Source organism: Stegostoma tigrinum, chromosome 25 (genome assembly GCF_030684315.1).
Source record: "Stegostoma tigrinum isolate sSteTig4 chromosome 25, sSteTig4.hap1, whole genome shotgun sequence".
Classification (NCBI taxonomy): domain Eukaryota; kingdom Metazoa; phylum Chordata; class Chondrichthyes; order Orectolobiformes; family Stegostomatidae; genus Stegostoma; species Stegostoma tigrinum.
In genome coordinates, this window is record NC_081378.1 from 14929116 (window position 1) to 14946553 (window position 17438).

General features: G+C 41.1%; 1 protein-coding gene across 2 annotated transcripts in view; it reads left to right on the top strand.

Moving 5' to 3' along the window:
- exoc4 (exocyst complex component 4) overlaps window positions 1-17438 on the top strand; it is a 449005-nt gene that overhangs the window by 371393 nt on the left and 60174 nt on the right. For both annotated transcript variants that reach the window (XM_059654495.1, XM_059654496.1), the window contains one exon: window positions 8139-8294. In XM_059654495.1, coding sequence (XP_059510478.1) covers window positions 8139-8294 — 156 coding nt within the window. The remainder of the gene's footprint in view (window positions 1-8138; window positions 8295-17438) is intronic.

Consider the following 17438-nt stretch of genomic DNA (forward strand, 5'->3'; position numbering starts at 1 on the left):
TCTGTCATGGTCGGCTTATCCAAAAGATTAAGATGCATGGGATCCATGGTGTCTTGGCTGCGTGGATTCAGAATTGGTTTACCCATAGAAGACAGAGGTAATGGTGGAAGGGTGTTTTTCTGGTTGGAAATCCACGATGAGTGATGTTCTGTAGGAATCTGTATGGGGATCTCTGCTGTTTATGATATATATAAATGACGTGGATGAAAATGTAGATGGTTGGGTTAATAAGTTTGCAGACAATACAAAGATCAGTCGAGTTGTGAATATTGTAGAAGGTTGTCAAAGGATCGACAATATAGGTCAGTTGCAGAGACATGGCAGATGGAGTTTAACCTTGGTAAGTTTGAGGTGCTGCATTTTGGGAGATCAAATATTAAGGAAAAGTATATAGCTTATGGCAGGACCATGAACAACATTGATGCACAGAGGGATCTTGGGGTTCAAGTCCATAGCTACCTGAAAATGGCCACGCAAGTATATAGGGTGGCAAAGATGGCATAAAGCATGCTTGATTTATTGGTCGGGGAATTGAGTACAAGAGTTGGGATGTCATGTTGCAGGTTTCTAAGACTGTGGTTAGGGCACACTTTGTGTTGTGTTCAATTCTGGTCACCACTTTACAGGAAGGAAATGGAGGCTTTGGATAGGTTGCACAAGAGGTTTACCAGAATGCTGCCTGGATTCGAGAGTATGACCTATAAGGACAGCCTAGAAGAAATTGATTTGTTTTCTCGATGCTGAATAGAGACTTGATAAAAGTCTATAAAGTTATGAAAAGCATAGATAGGGTTGACGGTCAAAAACTTTTTCCTGGATTTGAAATCCCTAAAACTAAGGGGCTTGCATTGAAGGTGAGAGAGAGAAAATTCAAGGAAGATGTGAGGGATAAGGATGTAGATTTTTTTCAAAAACTACTGATGCCTATAATTTTTAAAAAGTGCCTGGAATTGCTTGGTTCAGAAGGTGGGAGATTATTTCAGAGCTAGCTGATTGCAATCTGGTATGAAGACTGCTTCCCCTGAAGCAAACAGTACCTTGTTACAGCTCCTAACAGTTCAGACAATGTGCCAAATGGAGCAAGAAAACACATTAAGACAAAAAAAGTGTATAGGGCTTCAAGGCATTCAAAACAGTGAATGTGTTAAACACAATAAATGAAAGAAGAACCAGGAAAAGGCTAACATTTCGATTCTCCCGTCACCTTGAAACTGTTTTCAAGAAAAATCATTTGGAAATCTGAACTGAAATAATACCTGAATTGCATCCTTTAACAGTCGCAATACTGAGTGTGAAAAAAAGAGATGGATGAATGCTAAATAATTTCTGGAATTTTAAAATAATTATTTTATGCGAGAAGCAGAATCAGAAATTGGTAGAAAAGCTCAGCAGATCTGGCAGCATCTATGGAGAGAAAGCAGAGTTAACATTTCTGTTCAGTGACCCTTCCTCAGATTTTAAGGAAGAATCCTGTTTGTACTTTGTGGAAAGCCTCAATATTCACAATTTCTTTGATTCCAGATCCTAGTTTATTGGAAAGATTTAACACTGACATGCCATAATCAGCATTATGTTAATGAAAAATACTTTACAAAATATCGATAAATGCATCTCCCAATGTGAAACTGAACCACGTGCAGCTGGATAACGAATGAGACATCACAATTATCTTCGTTGCTCGAGTGGGAGAAAGAAGCTTTTGGTCAGGATAATCATGTATGAATGTTGTTCAGGTTTTCCTGCTGCAACTACATGTGTATACACTTCAGAATGAGGTATAACCAGTCTAGGCTGCAAAGTTCCAAGTGGCAATAAGCTGCTTACTTTTGACATTCACATGTAATTCATGCTAATCTGTTCAAAGCTCCAAAGCTTTATCTTTGCTTTCCTTTTCTCTAATATAATTGTTCTTTTTGTGGGGCCATCTGTGTAGGTCAAAATATTTTTTTCTTTGAGAGCTCTTAGTGAGACTATTTCATTTTCCAGGTCTCCTTTGTCATTTTTACTTTTTTTTAGGATAATGCAGTCATAAAGTAACAATATCTTTTGGTAATAAGGTGTGGAGCTGGATGAATACAGCGGGTCAGGCAGCATCAAAGGAACAGGAAAGCTGACGTTTTGGGTCTGGACCCTTCATTTTCTGAAGAAGGGTCCAGACCCAAAACGTCAGCTTTCCTGCTCCTCTGATGCTGCCTGGCCTGCTGTGTTCATCCAGCTCCACACCTTATTATTTCAGATTCCAGCATCGGCAGTTCCTACTATCTCTGAGTGAGTTTTAAAAATATCTTTTGCATTTGTGTTGAATTTTTGGGGAGTTCTCCTTGGAAAAATAAAATAGCACAAACTCAATGGATTGTTTATAAATTAATTTACTTATTACATTTGACAACTTGGAATATACAACAAAAATGTTAATTTATGGTAAATAAATGTCCTGTACTCTGTGTATGATCCATTTTGTAAATAATATCATCAGCCCCTTTTCCCCACTGTTTGCAATGCCCAAACCACATATCAGGATGGTTAGTTAGCCTTTTGTAGAAATATCACTAATATTCAAAGCTCCTTTAGTTTTGGAACAGCACTATTTTTTTTGAACTACTGAATCCATGAATGTTTTTGAGGGTTCTTTCAATCAGTTCCCTTGATGGTTCATTAATGAATGCCTTTGAGGCATTTGGTAAGCTTTTCATTTGAGTTCCTGTGTAGTACCATCAGTAGCACTGTCTAGTGCTGTCTTGCCATCTTTTAGAGCAAATTTGAATTATTCTCACCTAAGTTAAATATAGAGAGTTCAGTGCTTAAAATTCAAGAAGCATGGACGGTTTGATCCTTATACAACTATCAAAGCATGCCAAGTTGTTTGCGAATTTTTAAAAATCTTTACAGATCCTTCATCAAGAGCAACTTAACTCCCAATTTTAATCAGCCCCGCTTCTCCTGTTTGGTTGATGCTTAGGCCTTGCTACCCCCACTACACACTCTTTTAAAATCAAAATTTTAACCAGGATAACTTGACAAAACACCACACATTTCAAATGACCATGCAAATGTAATTGTTTGATCCCGGAGGTAAGATAAAGCGTGATGCTATAGAACCATAGAATCTGTACAGTGCAGAAAGAGCCCATTTGGCTCATCAAGTCTGCACTGACCCTCTGAATGTGTAAACTCCACACGGTTGCCCAAAACTGGACTTGTGCCTGGGTCTCTGGCACTGTAAGGCAGCAGTGCTAACCACTGAGTCATCATGCCCCCCTATAATAATTTATAAAATGGGATTTAAACAGGAGATGCAAATTAGAGCACATATGAATAGAAGCTTCTATTTCCTGTCAGTAATTTTGAGCTCTCATTTGGGCTTTCAATTTGCTTGTTAGCAATTGGGCACTGCTGCCCCCTAATGTACACTTGGATCAGTTCCCTACCTGCCTGAGACTGGGCCCAGCTCCACTGGGTACTCAGTACTTAGCTGTCAGAATAGCCAGTACTCCAACCTTCTGAACCTCTGCTACCCGGTGAACCCATACAGGCCAAACAACTCTTGAAGCTCATTGAATAACAGGCATTTTCGTTCCACACTGCTTTTCTTCTAATCTCTTGAGGGGAAACAAGAGTTAGAGAGAATAGCCAGACTGTCATTGGAGGAGCAGCTCCTCAGAGATTCTCACATTGGTTGTCTCATGAGGGAATTTTTATAGACAACTAGAGAGTTTCAGGGGAGAATTCAGCAGCACTCCGTGTTGTTTGAACACATCTCCACTTATTATTTTAAAACTGAGGGTTGTGGAAGGATTTATTGAACTTTTCAAAACCAGTTACTGCTACTTATTGTGAGTTGGGTTTGCACCGTTGCTTTGTTAGCAATGGGGGAAGAGAGCTAAGATGCTATGGCACCATGATATGTGTGCAGAGTGAGATTTGTGCAGCAACAGATTACTGATTGGTTTGTCCAGGTGGGACCAGCTGTGGATGCCAGAAGTTATCAACCTGAATGGTAACTTCCTGATTTGGCTCCTGGGCAGGTGAATAACTTGACTGTTTACAGCAGTGGGACAGAGGCTTCTGGACTGCTGGAAAAAAAAACAAGTTCTCTGTCTCTATTTCTCTGCATCAAAACTAATTGAAGATGGAAGAAAGCCAGTTATTTTCTCCCTCCAGAAGCTGTAAGCTGCTGCATTTAACTGGTAACTGATTAGTGAACCATTTGCCCGATGCCTACTGCCAAGAATTTATAAGTAAAAGATCAAAGGTTTACACCATTGGTTATGATGTACTAAACAAACCTAAGATGCTGTTAAATGTTTAATCATTTAGAAGGTTTTAATTGATTAATATGTATATGTTAATCCCTGAATTCCATTCAAGCCACGGTCCTGAGAGAACTAAAGGTTTTATCAGTGTAAAGAAGAGGTTACATTTTAGGTCAGACAATGCATTGTTAGGTGTGAGGCCTTGTTTACAATACGTTTGTTTTTTTAGTTTGGAGTCAGACACCTGAAGAAGGACTGAACCCCCAAAAGCTCGGTTTTTTCTTCAAATAAACATATTGGACACCTGATGCAATATGTTTTCTGACCTTGTCCACCCCAATCCAACACTGGCACCTCCACATCCTGCAAAGAAGTCTAAGAAACTGAAGGAAGAGATTAAAGATCAGATGATCTTAGGAAACAAAAGAATGATCTCATCTGCCTGACAGATTGGTGCTATTGAGCTGTGCATCTCTAGTGTTTTGTCCCCTACCATTTAACACCAGTGGTTTTTATATTTGCCTGTGCCTGTACACTTTTTTGTGCATTGGGATTGAAAATGGCTAGAAGTTATTTGTTTCTAATAATAAGTTCTTGTTAAATACAGGAATCTGATCGGTGTTTTCTGATTCCATTAGACAGGTTAACTGTGGACTTTGCATACAATGATTAAATTATTAACTTGCATTGTGGCCCAGGAGTCATGGAGCCTTGAGAGTCTTTTCCAATTGGCTGTAAACAGCTATCTGCATTGCTCTAATTCTGGCCTCATGAGCATCCCTGATTTTAGTGGTTCCACTATTGCTGGCTATGCCATCAGTTGCCTAAACTCTGAGCTTTGGCATATGCTTTACTTTTCCACTTTGCTTTACATTTTGAAGACATTCTATAAGGCCTTCGTCTGACCAAAATTTTGGTCATTCGTCATATTTTGTTCTCTGGGGTGTTATTTGTTTTTTTTAAGCATCTTGGGATGTTCAAAAATATTAAAGATGCTTTATAAATATGATTTATTGTCTGCTCATCAGTTGCTTTTCTCTTCTTGAGTGGAAATCGTGTCTGTTCCTTTTGAACAGAAATAGATGTACCACAGCAGAAAAAACATTACATCCTGATGGTGAAAGCGAAGTGTAGAGCTGGATGAACACAGCAGGCCAAGCAGCATCTTAGCAGCACAAAAGCTGACATTTCGGGCCCGGACCCCACATCCTGATGGTGGTTGGGTGGAGCAAGTTTATGCTGAATGCTGTCAGTTGTTCAATTGCAGGGTGGGGTAAGGAAGAGTGCAGTCCATTAGCTCATCCTCCATGCAAGGGTGCCAGCTGGTGAGCTTCCGCAGAGTGAGCTGTTGGGGAGAATTGGTTGGTGAAAAAGGAAAATTCAAGAAATCAAGCTGGTGAGGCCAGAAAAAGGGTGTTAGGTACCAAGTAGTAAGATAGAAGAAGTGAGAGAAGGTGAGTACACTCCTACATGAAGACAATGACATGAGCTTGTTTTAACTAATAGTGTACACTTGGGACAAGCAAAGGTGGAATTTGAGAGTTCAGGAACAGCTACTCAGCTCAGAAGAAAGTACAATTACTTAAAGGCCCTGTGTCTCAAGCAACAAATGCCCCAAAGTCCCACGCAAGCTTTTGAGAAATCTATAGCTGCCAGTAAAACATTAGCTCATAAACAGCTGAGGGATTGGCACAGGCTGAAGTTGAAGTTGCAGGCCACTGAACACATCAGGGGATGATGTTGCTTGGGAGGCCTTAATGTGAATATTGGGATCTGATAGTCTTTGGTAACAAGGGAACACAAGTAACACAGGCCCGTAACAGATACAGGAATGAATGAAACCCAAAAGATTCAAAGATTAAACAACAGAGAAGAGAGACTTTGGGAGCTTTAGGCCAAACAAAGCAAGACAGCAAATTTGAAAACTTTACAATGAGTGGTGTAACAGTGAGCCAGACGCTGGTACATGGAAGATAATAAAATGTGAGGCTGGATGAACACAGCAGGCCCAGCAGCATCTCAGGAGCACAAAAGCTGACGTTTCAGGCCTAGACCCTTCATCAGGCCCGAAACGTCAGCTTTTGTGCTCCTGAGATGCTGCTGGGCCTGCTGTGTTCATCCAGCCTCACGTTTTATTATCTTGGATTCTCCAGCATCTGCAGTTCCCATTATTGCTGGTACATGGAAGTTTTATTTTTAAAAGTGGCACTTTTTAGCTACTTAAAAATGCTGAATAAGAGGGAGAAAGCTATAGGGAGGTAAATCACTGTCCGCTGGTGTATGGAGGCCTGCATTTAATCTATACAGATTTAACTGGTGTGGAGTAAAAGCTTTTTCAGTCAAGCTCATTGTATCGGAATAAAAGGAGAGAATGGGGAAATATGGAGTCAGAAATGCAGCTTCGGAAGAGGAATTTCACAGTAGTCTTACTCTTTATTTTGTATATTTATATTTTCTTCTAACTCTACAATCATTCTGGAACTGAAGCATCCTTCAGAGCTCATTTCTGTTCATTTCTATCAAACAGTTCCCCATTCCCCAGTAGAAGGAAAACCATCTAACACTTTAATCAGGTATCATGATAGTTATTTGCTCATCTCGAACTTACAAATTGCTGAAAAAAGGGATATTTTGTTGAAGCTTTACTCCTATATTTACCAGGGCGTGCAGAAGGATACTATTATAAAGGGGAAAATATTTTATACCATATAGGAAGAGATTGGTTGGCAAGTGCACTCTTGTTTGACATTGCTAGGAAGAATGCACCATTTGCTGAATAATCCTGAGCATGTTAAGAATTATACTGACTACCAATTTAAAATTGTCAGTTGGGTTTGTGGTGTTTTGCACACATTGCACCTTTTCACTTTAACAGAACAGGTAACAGCTATTCACTAGTTCATTCCTCAAGCAATGACTTGAGCAATCAGTGTCAATCTGCCTGGTTTAAATTTAAGCCACACTAAGTATTTAACTGTCAACCGTCATCTAAATGGTATCTTTTCTCTACCAATCAGAGTCCAGTTGCCAACTAATCAGCACTGTCTACTCATACAGCATAAAATGTTGTTTCTTTTTACGTTGGTATCTCTTGGAATTGCCTTAATGAGTATAAGCTGAAGAGGTTTGGCAAACTGCCTTTTATTATCAATACCACAAAATTCTTTAAAAGGTGTTATTTTTGAAGCTCGTCAGCTGTTATGAAGTCTGTTGGTACTTGTTTAGTCCCACAAGTAGCAAATGCCTTGAATGGCCTGCTAACGTAGGTTGCTGATATTTGTGAGAATAACAGTAGCTTAAAGATTGTGCAGAGTGCTGTGTCCCCTTTGAAATATGCCATGGAATATTTTTCTTTCAACTGAGCAGTCAGACAGAATTTTTGTTTAATATTTTCTTTGAAAGGCTGTCTAACTTGTGGACCTACCTTTTAATATCTGTTTCTTTAATACATTACAAGCATTTTATTTAAAAAATGAATGTTTTGTCAATTCATCTTTGGTTAATCAGAACTTTGTTATTTGTATTTTGGATAATGTGTCGATCCTTGGGAAAATATCTGCTTTGCATTGCAATCTTGCTTCAGTCAATAAAGAAAATATCTAGTTAGTAAGGATTTTATGTTCAAAACAACTGGGAGTCTTTGACTTTGGAAGTCTCTTCCTGAAAGGTTGTGAAAGCAAAGTCTTTGAATAGGGTAGAGATATACAGATTTTTGTTAACCTTTCACCTCTTGCTTATCAGAGCTGGCCAGGAATATTGATTTGAAGTTACCACTAAATTACCTATGATCTTATTGAACGGTCTGCCATTGCTCTTTGTTCATATCTTTGTTCATATCTTTGCAACAATTGGTCTATATTTAATTCAATTCCTCTTCCAATGCAGGAGCATTGTTCAGTCAGAAGAGAAGCTAATCATCAGTGCATCATGGGCCAAGGATGAAGACATAAGTCGACTGTTGACATCCCTCCCAAACTGGACAAACATGACTCAGCCCAAACAAATGCGGCCTAAGCGGGAAGATGAGGAAGACTTCACAAGGTATGTTTGAGGCTTATCTTTGAATCCTAGATTACTATATCCTTCTTTACCAAAACCAAGGACCTTAAATTATTTTCTGGAGCAATTAAGTTGATGTTTAAAGATGTCTGGATAGGGTGTTTCGTGGTTTTGGAAACATCCAAGTATCACCTTAACAAAAGGAAGATAATATATTAAAACAAGCCTCGCAGTTGTCCAAAAGTGCATCTTTGGTGAAAACTGCAGTCAGAATGAAATTTTCAACAAACAGCTTCTAGGAATACAAATTTCAGCCATTCAAGGTGTGTAACCACAAATGTTTGAGACACAGGTTTGTTGAAACATCCCAGCCTTCTTACATAGTTTATAGTTCATGAAAGCAGGAGAATCTATTCAGCTAAAGGCTTACTAAAATGGTGAGATAGGTGGGATGCCTGTATTTTCACATTGAGGACAAATGTGTGAAATGTCTTATGGCTGTCAAAATCACATATATAACTAGTGCAAGAATTGGGTATGAGTAGGCCATTCTGCCCTTGAAGCCTGTAACAATGCTGCCTAGCCCTAAGTTCCCCCACAAGGGAAAACAGAAGTACAGAGTATAAGCATAGGACAGGTTGGCCGTTTGAGCCTGCTCTGAAATTCAGTATGATCAAGGCTGATTATCCACTCAGTACTCTATTTCTGCTTTCTGCCCATACCTTGTGATTCCTTCAACCCTGGAAACTGCATCTAAATACTGGAAAGCGTTCAGTGTTTTGGTCTCGATCCCTTTCTGTGGCAGCAAATTCAATAGGCTCACCATTTTCTGTGTGAAAAAATTTCTCCTCAGTTCAGTCTTAAAAGGCCTACCCTGTGTCTTTGGACATGCCACATGGTTCTAGACTCCCTGGGCAACAGAAACACCCTTCTTTCATTTACCATGAAAATTTCCTTTCAGTAGAAGAGCTGAAGAGAGACCAGACTTGCTCCAAGTCAAACAGTGGACCCAGCACTGATCCCTGCATTGCGCGCCAGTCACAAGCTTCCAGTCCATAAAGAAACCCTCCACCCCCACCACCCTAAGTCTCCTACCATCAAGACAATTTTGTTCCGATTGGGAAGCTTTCCCTGAATCCCATGTGATCTAATTCTGCTTGCCAGTCTGCCATGCAGAGTCTTGTCAAAGGCTTTATTAAAGTCCATGTCGACAACATCTGCTGCTCTACGGTCATGTATCCTCTTGCACACATCCTCAAAAAAATTCTGAGACACAATTTCCCATGCACAGAGCTGTGCTGACTATTCCTAAACAGTCCATGTCTTTCCAAATGCCCGTAGATCCTGTCTGTCAGAATCCTCTCCAACAACTTACCAACAATTGGCAGCAGACTCACCAGTCTTTAGTTTCCAGGCTTCTCCTTGCAACCCTTGTTAAATAAAGGCACAACATTAGCCACCCTCCAGTCTTCCTGCACCTCACCCATAGCTGTAGATGCTACAGATATCTCTGCTAGGGGTCCCAAAATTTTGCACCTAGCTTTCCACAACGACCTGGGATACACTTGATCAGGTTCTGGAAATTTATCCACCTTTGTTTTTTTAAGACCTCCAGCACCTCATTGTCTGTAATATGGACTGTTTTCAAAACATTGTTATTTATTTCCCTGAGTTCCCTAACTTCCATGTCTTTCTCCACAATAAATACCTGACATAAAATATTAACATCTGTCTGATCTCCTGTAGTTCCACACATAGATGACCTCATTGATCCTCAAGGGGCCCAATTTTCTCCCTAGCTGCTCTTTTACTGTCAGTGTACTTGTAAATTCTCTCGAGGATTTGAGTTATAAGGGACATTTTTCTCTGGAATGTAGGAGGTTGACGTTAACCTAACAAATGTTTATAAAATCATGAGGGGCATAGAAAAGGTGAATAGCAATGGCTCTTTCAATGGTAAGGGTTTTCAAAACTAGAGGGCAAAGGTTTAAAATGAGAGGGGAAAGATTTAAAACAGACCTGAAGGGCAACATTTTCACAGAGGTGATTCATATGTGGAATGAACTGCCAGAAGAAGTGGGAGATGCAGCTACAGTTACATTTTTTTAAAAGACATTAGGACAGATAAATGAATAGGAAAGATTTAGAGGGATACGGGCCAAACACAGGCAAGTGGCACTAGTTTAGTTTGCGATACTTGGTCGGTGTTAATGAGTTGGATTGAAGGGTCTGTGTCCATGCCGTGTTATTCTTTGACTCACCAAAGAAGGAAGATCAGAGTGAACTGAAAAGTTAGCTTTATCTAACTTCTAGTGGACTACCCTGTCAGGGAGAGAAGTCTGTTGTCTTTCAGCTTGGTTTCTATCCTCCTCTATTTGTCATTGTGTCAATAGATCTTTAAGGAAGGAGAGTGCATCCAGCTCACTCTCAGTCTTAGTGAGTCAGTGTCGCTGTCACACTCACTGTCTTAAACTCACACCATTGCACTCCATCTCACTCACAGACATTCTTTTTTACACCCACATTCTTTCTTTAGCCATTTTTTATACAGTTCCAACATAACCTCCCTGCTTTTAAATACAATGCTTTGGCTAATAAAGGCAAGTATCCCATATGCCATCTTAGCCACTTTATCTGCTTGTCCTGCTACCTTAAGGAGCTGATGTATATGCAAACCAAGGTCGCACTGATCCTCGATGCTTTCCAGGGTCCTATCATTCATCATATTCGATTGCCTTGTTTGTCCTGCCCAAGTGTTCATCGCATACTGATCCAGATTGAGATGGTTTCTAGCTCTGTTACTCAAGTTCTAAATACCTTGGAATGAAAAGTAATTAGGCAAGAATATGTTGGGAATTCATTAGTAAGGTAATTGTCGTAAAATATATGCCAGTTGTCCTTGGAGATGGAGATTGTGTCCAACAACACACTCAAAGCTTTTAGAGGCTTCCGGGAGAGTGGATGTGCGTGTATGATATTCCACATAAATGATGCTTCAATTTGATCGTATAGTTTCTTTATTTACATTGCCCTAATGGACTGTTTGTTCTCCTGTTGTCAATTTTTTGACAAAAGAGTCTTAAAACGTAAGTGGGTTCTGTGGCACAGTGCTAATATCCTGAACTCTTGGCCAGAAGGTTTGAGTCCAAGTTCCACCTGCAGTGGTGGTGTGTCATGACACTGTATGTCCAAACAGGTTGATTAGAAATGGTATTAAAGTATATGTAAAGAGGAGCCAGCTGGAAGTAGGTCAGCATGTGTTTGAATGGAGAACCAAGGCATGTTAAAAAAAAAATAAAGCAGCTCTTCCAAAGACTTCTGGTTTCAGTATGTGCTTCACTAATATACTGGGAATCTCATGATCACTTCCCCGCACATGCATATAATGCTTCCTGATACCTGATGTTCCCTACCCTCGCTGTCCTTCGTGCCTGCTTCCTCCTTCTCTTTCCATCCCTCACAAAAGCTGTCCTCTCCAACTCCATCATAGTTACAAGATAATAAAATGTGAGGCTGGATGAACACAGCAGGCCAAGCAGCATCTCAGGAGCACAAAAGCTGACGTTTCGGGCCTAGACCCTTCATGGTCTAGGCCCGAAACGTCAGCTTTTGTGCTCCTGAGATGCTGCTTGGCCTGCTGTGTTCATCCAGCCTCACATTTTATTATCTTGGAATTCTCCAGCATCTGCAGTTCCCATGATCTCTCTCCCATCATAGTTACTGTCTGTTCTCACTCGCTCAGACACACTTTCCCTTTCACTGCCTCACATGCACACCCCTTCTCTCTCTCCGGCACAAATCTTAAGGTTCTGTACCTAGGTACTTGTCCCGAAGATGGTGCCTGGTGTGGTGACATTATGCACTTCTCATTGTACTCTTGTATGTTTGTACTAGAGTACACGTGACAATAAAATCAAATCAAAATCAAATTAAATATCAAACACTATCCCTCCCTCTCACTTCTTCACATCCGTTCTTCCTCTTGCCCATGTCTGTCTTCCTCATGCCCATTCTCCCTTTGTCTCACTCCCTCAAACTGTTGCACTCTGTCAACCTATCACACATTGTCCCCCTCTCTTTCACTGTCTTACACATGCAATTCAGCTCTCATTCCCTATCATATGCTCTCCTACTCTCCCTCACACAGACAAGAGCCTTGTCTTCCTTCACCCCTTTAACTCCTCCTCCCCAACACCTGACACTGCCAGGAACAAACTTGCTTAATGGCTACCTAGGAGAGTGGAGTCTTTGTCTGCATACCTGAGAACATGGAGTATTTTTCTCTCACCCAACAATACAGACTCTCACTTGAATTCTCTGACCCACTCCCGTGTCCCATTGCCATTGCTCCAGGCTCCTGGCCTCGGGCTAAGTGAAGCCACTCACCTTTACACATCTCCTCCAATCACAGAATGTTTTTGCCACTGAGAGTCTCATGAGTGAAACAACAGCAGTGAATGCAGGAGAGAGAGTTTATGATTGGAGAAACAGCTCCTTGCAGATCTGTCACTTTTATTTCAAGTATTATGAGCAAGACTAGGGCCAGTGGACTGGATTCTGTCCTGGAGGCCATGTATTGTACAAGCTAGGTATAAAAGATTGCTTGGGCTACATGTCCTTACAGTCCTGATTTCACATCCATTGAATGTTTGGAATGGATAATCAGCTAAAATTGCAAAAGAATGTGCAGTTCCTTGGAGATCTTTTACACCAATTTCAGTAATAGTCCCCATATATTTTCCTTTTTGACTGCATATTGTCAGCCTTGTCGTTAGTATATGCATTTTAGTAGGTACCCACAAATCATGTTTCACCACTGGCTATTTGATGACTGATATCCCAAGTGATATCATTCGGCTTTGTTTAATCACGCCAGCAGGAAATAAGGAACTATTCATTAATGATCTTTTAACAAACATAAAGGATTAATATGTCTCACATCCTCTTTATTGCAAACCTTGAGAAAGTGATGACAATTACAGATGGTCCTTAATTATGTTGAATTTTACAAGGTTAAATGTGTGGGATGAGTTTTAATGAGGTAGCACATACACGAATGACACCAGTGACTTCCATTTCTCCTTCCCTGGTTTGGTCCATCTTTCTATTTATCAATCTGTCCGAATCCTGGAATAGAAATATCTTGTATGGTCTAGAAAGATGCAGGGTAAAAGTGATTAATTATACTTGCTGACATGTTGCAGTTTCTATCTTATTGAGGGGATAGGACGGTTGGCAAGGAAGTGGGAAAGTAAAGGTTAACTGGCCTAAAGTGGCTCTGGACAAGTGTTGCAGTATATCAACTCCCCATTGTTATGAATTTGTAAGCATTTTTCCTCTAATATGATTGAAAGCTGCACATAGCTAGTAATGTGCTAATTGATGAGCAGCATTCTGTTTGATGTCCTCACTAGTTATTTATCTTGACTTCTAGGTAGCTAAGCAACTGATATGTTCACCATTTCAAAAAGGTTATTGTTCATAATAATAAGCATCTTGCAGTCAAACAACAGGTGACAGAATTCATTAGTTTGAGACTCAAAACCCTGTAAATACATCTCAACAAATCTTTAAAGCTGCAATGTATGCAGGAGGAGCAAGGGGGCAATTTTTCAAATCAATGACCTTGTAAAAAAAATCAAACTTACAAAAATGGTGCTGAAGGAGACCATTTGGCCTATTGTGTACATTGTAGACAAGGAGCTTTGCTAATCTTTTAATTGCAACATTGTACTTAATTCATAAATCATCTTTATGTACACAGGTACTAAAGCAGTTCTATACAATCTTTGCATATTAAAAAATTAAACATTGGGCCTGGCATTCCCTGCGTTGCAAAGGTAAATGGTATTTCTTTCTTATGCAGAGCGCTGTTTACCTACATGTAAGGCACCAGAGAGTCCAATACCTGAACAGGCCCATATCGTTCTTTGGCAGAAACACCTTAAACAATAGTCTTTCCCCACTCTGCCTTGGCAGCAGCTGCCCCAAGCTGTTGTGCATCCCTCAGCATCTTTCCCTGGACCTTGGAATGTGCCAATTTGCAACACTCTGTCAAGTCAGCTCTTTGTTGTAGAAGACCAACAAGTTTTGGGCAGACCAAAGAGCATCTTTCATACAGTTGATGGTCCTCCAAGGACAGTCAATGTTTGTCTTGGTGTGTGTCCTGGGGAGCAAACTGATGACTAGAGTCCTGGGTCACAAAGCTTCTCAGAATTAACCTCAGCCAGACCACTGGTCTGGAGGGCTTGTCTTACAAGGAGAGGTTGACTGAGCTCGGACTTTTCTAACTGGAGAGAAGGAGGAAGAGAGGTGACCTGATCGAGGTGTACAAGGTAATGAGAGGCATGGATAGAGTCGATAGCCAGAGACTTTTCCCCAGGGCAGGATTGACTGCCACGCGGGTTAGTTTTAAGATGTTAGGAGGAAGGTATAGAGGAGATGTCACTGTGCTGTACTTTTCTATGTTCTATCTCTGTATAGACTTGCTTTGTAAAAACACATTCCAGAAGGAGATGTGTGACAGTCTTTACCTCCCAGCAGTGCTCCTAGGGCAGTGTGCAATACACACAGAGACCAGGTGTACATGAAGAATCTGACAGGTAATGCCCTCTCACGACCAGCCAAGCAATGTCTTGTTGCTCATTGGAAAATTCCAGTGGTGAGGCATTCTGCCAAATGACTTTGACAATCTGCTGACGGAACATTTGATAGGGAAACGAAGATGATGGATCCTTAGATTCTCGAAGCTATGTGCTGACCACTTCCTAATGGGCAAAGGTTATTTTCTTTGCAAGCATCTCCATGAAGGATGGTGAAATGGAACAATCCAACTACTTGGACTGTTATGTGGTGCTGAGGCCAGTCCTATCCCTCGCAACACCAGGTATGAGTAGAACCCCAGGAAATAATGACACTTGATTGTTGCATACCGAAGGTCCATACACAACTTGTGCAGGTGCACACAAAGGTGGCCATCAGGATGAGGGTGGCGTTGGGTATGTTCTTCCCACCCCTTATCCAGAGCTTTGTACATTGCTGTCCCTGTGGACAAAGTCCTTGTTAGACCTCCAGATAAAGTGGAAGATAGCTCAGGTAATTGCCAGAGTGCAGGTTCTGGGGAGAGGCCAGACCTGCGCCAAGGAGATGGCAATCCAAAACATCGACTTTTCTCCTCCTCTGTTGGCTGACCTACTGTGTTCCTCAAATTCCACAGTGTTGACTCAGACCTACACCACGTACAGCAACAGGGAGAATGCCTTACACCTGATGACAGGTTTTAATTCACAATGGAGAAGGAGCAGTGCTCTGCCTCACCTTGGTGATACGCTCCTCCCAAGTTTTTGTGCAAGCCCCAGCCCCAGCAAACCATATTACCAGCACCTTCAGCTAATCTGACTTGATTGTGAAGGGAATTAATGACCAGTTGGCCCAGTTCCCAAAGGACATGTCCTCGCTCTTGCCTTGATTTACCTTGGCTCCCAAGGCCAGTTCAAACTGGTCACATTCTCATGGTTCTGTGCTCTGACGCCAGATCCAAGTTGAAAATGGTGATGTTTTCCTAAATACAGGGAGGCTTTGACCTGCCAGCCTATGCTGCCTGGAATAGTCACTCCTCTCAGGCTCGCATCCTTTCTGATGGACTTGGCAAAATGCTCTATGTAGCACACATATAAGGCAGGAGAGAATGGGCAGCCCTGCCTGACTCCAGATCTGATCGGGAAACGTTGATTCCCACCCCATAGCCCATTTTGGAGACCACATGTCGGTGTGCAATTTCCTTTCAAAGGCCTTCTCCTGGTCCAGGCTGATGAGGCAGGCATCCACTCCCTGTCCTGCATGTAGGCAATCATATCCCTGGAAAACATGAGGCTGTCAACCTCTGTCAATTGGCTGTCAACCAATTGTCCTGCCTGGCACAGACAAGTTTGGTCGGTGTGAATCATCCGATCCCAGAGCAAACCTGGCCTGGTTGGTGATGACCTTGATAGGATTTTGCAATCTGCATTCAAAAATGAAATTGATCACCAATTTCTAATGTCCTCCCTCTTCCCCCTTTCACTTGTAGATGAGAGTGATGATACCTTTCCTCATGGTTTTACACGTTGCTACCAGCCAGAAGCATACTGTTGTGTCCAGTGTGTCTAGTATTATGGAACTGCTTGGAACCTGCAGCAATCCAGGAGATTGCTCTTCACTCAGAATGTCTGATTGACCAGTGTACCTACCTTCACCACCTTCACAGTCACCCCGACAGTGTTCCAGACATCCTGGCCTGGGGCCCAGGTACTTTCGATATCACAGTTCTGGTTGTCTGTTCATTGAGTTGGTGTTAGGCTGAAGCCTGCATAAAGATCCACCAATAGCAGCTCAGCGCAATTACCCATCCTCTGGTGCCCGCTCTCATGATCCAACTATGACCTTGAAATCCAGGAATGACACTAGACTCAGAAACTTATGTTTGGTATTAGCCAAAAGGCCAAGAAATGATTGGACCAACAAAGAAGTTATCCAGTCTAATCCCACTTCCCAGCTGTTAGTTCATAGCTATAAGTCATAGCATCAGTGGAAGTTTCTGTTTCTACCATCCTTTCAAGCAGTGAGTTCCACATCGCCACCACATCTAGATGAAATAAGAACCCACAAATACCCCTTTAATCCTTCTATCAGTTACCTTATTCTGTAAATTTGCACCATTTCCTGATTTGTTCCAGCTATTAATTTTTTTTAACCTGAAATGATGTGTTGCGAATAATTTGCTCTCTCAATCATTGGAATTGCAACCTGAAATTTTTACTTCAATCAATTTTTTTTATATAAGGGGTGAAAGAGATGAGAGTTTGGTGGGAGCAACCAGAAAATGAATTGGAAATCTCATGCTGTAAGGTTTCAAGTGACTGCTTTGTGGAAATGGAAATGGCACCAATATTACTTCTGGATATTTGCTTACTCCAAAAGCTTTGCAAAATGAATTCTCATAGGCGACAGCTAAAATGAAATACTGTGCAGTCGGAAATCTGAACAAAATCAGCAAATGCTAGTTATGTATGATGTTTCGGTGGACACTGAGAAAGGCACAAATTAACATTTCAATTTGGATCCATCATCAGACCTTTCCTTGCAGTGTGATTTGAAACTGGAAGGGAGAGATAATTAATTTAAAAAAATACATGGTCTCCCTTAACT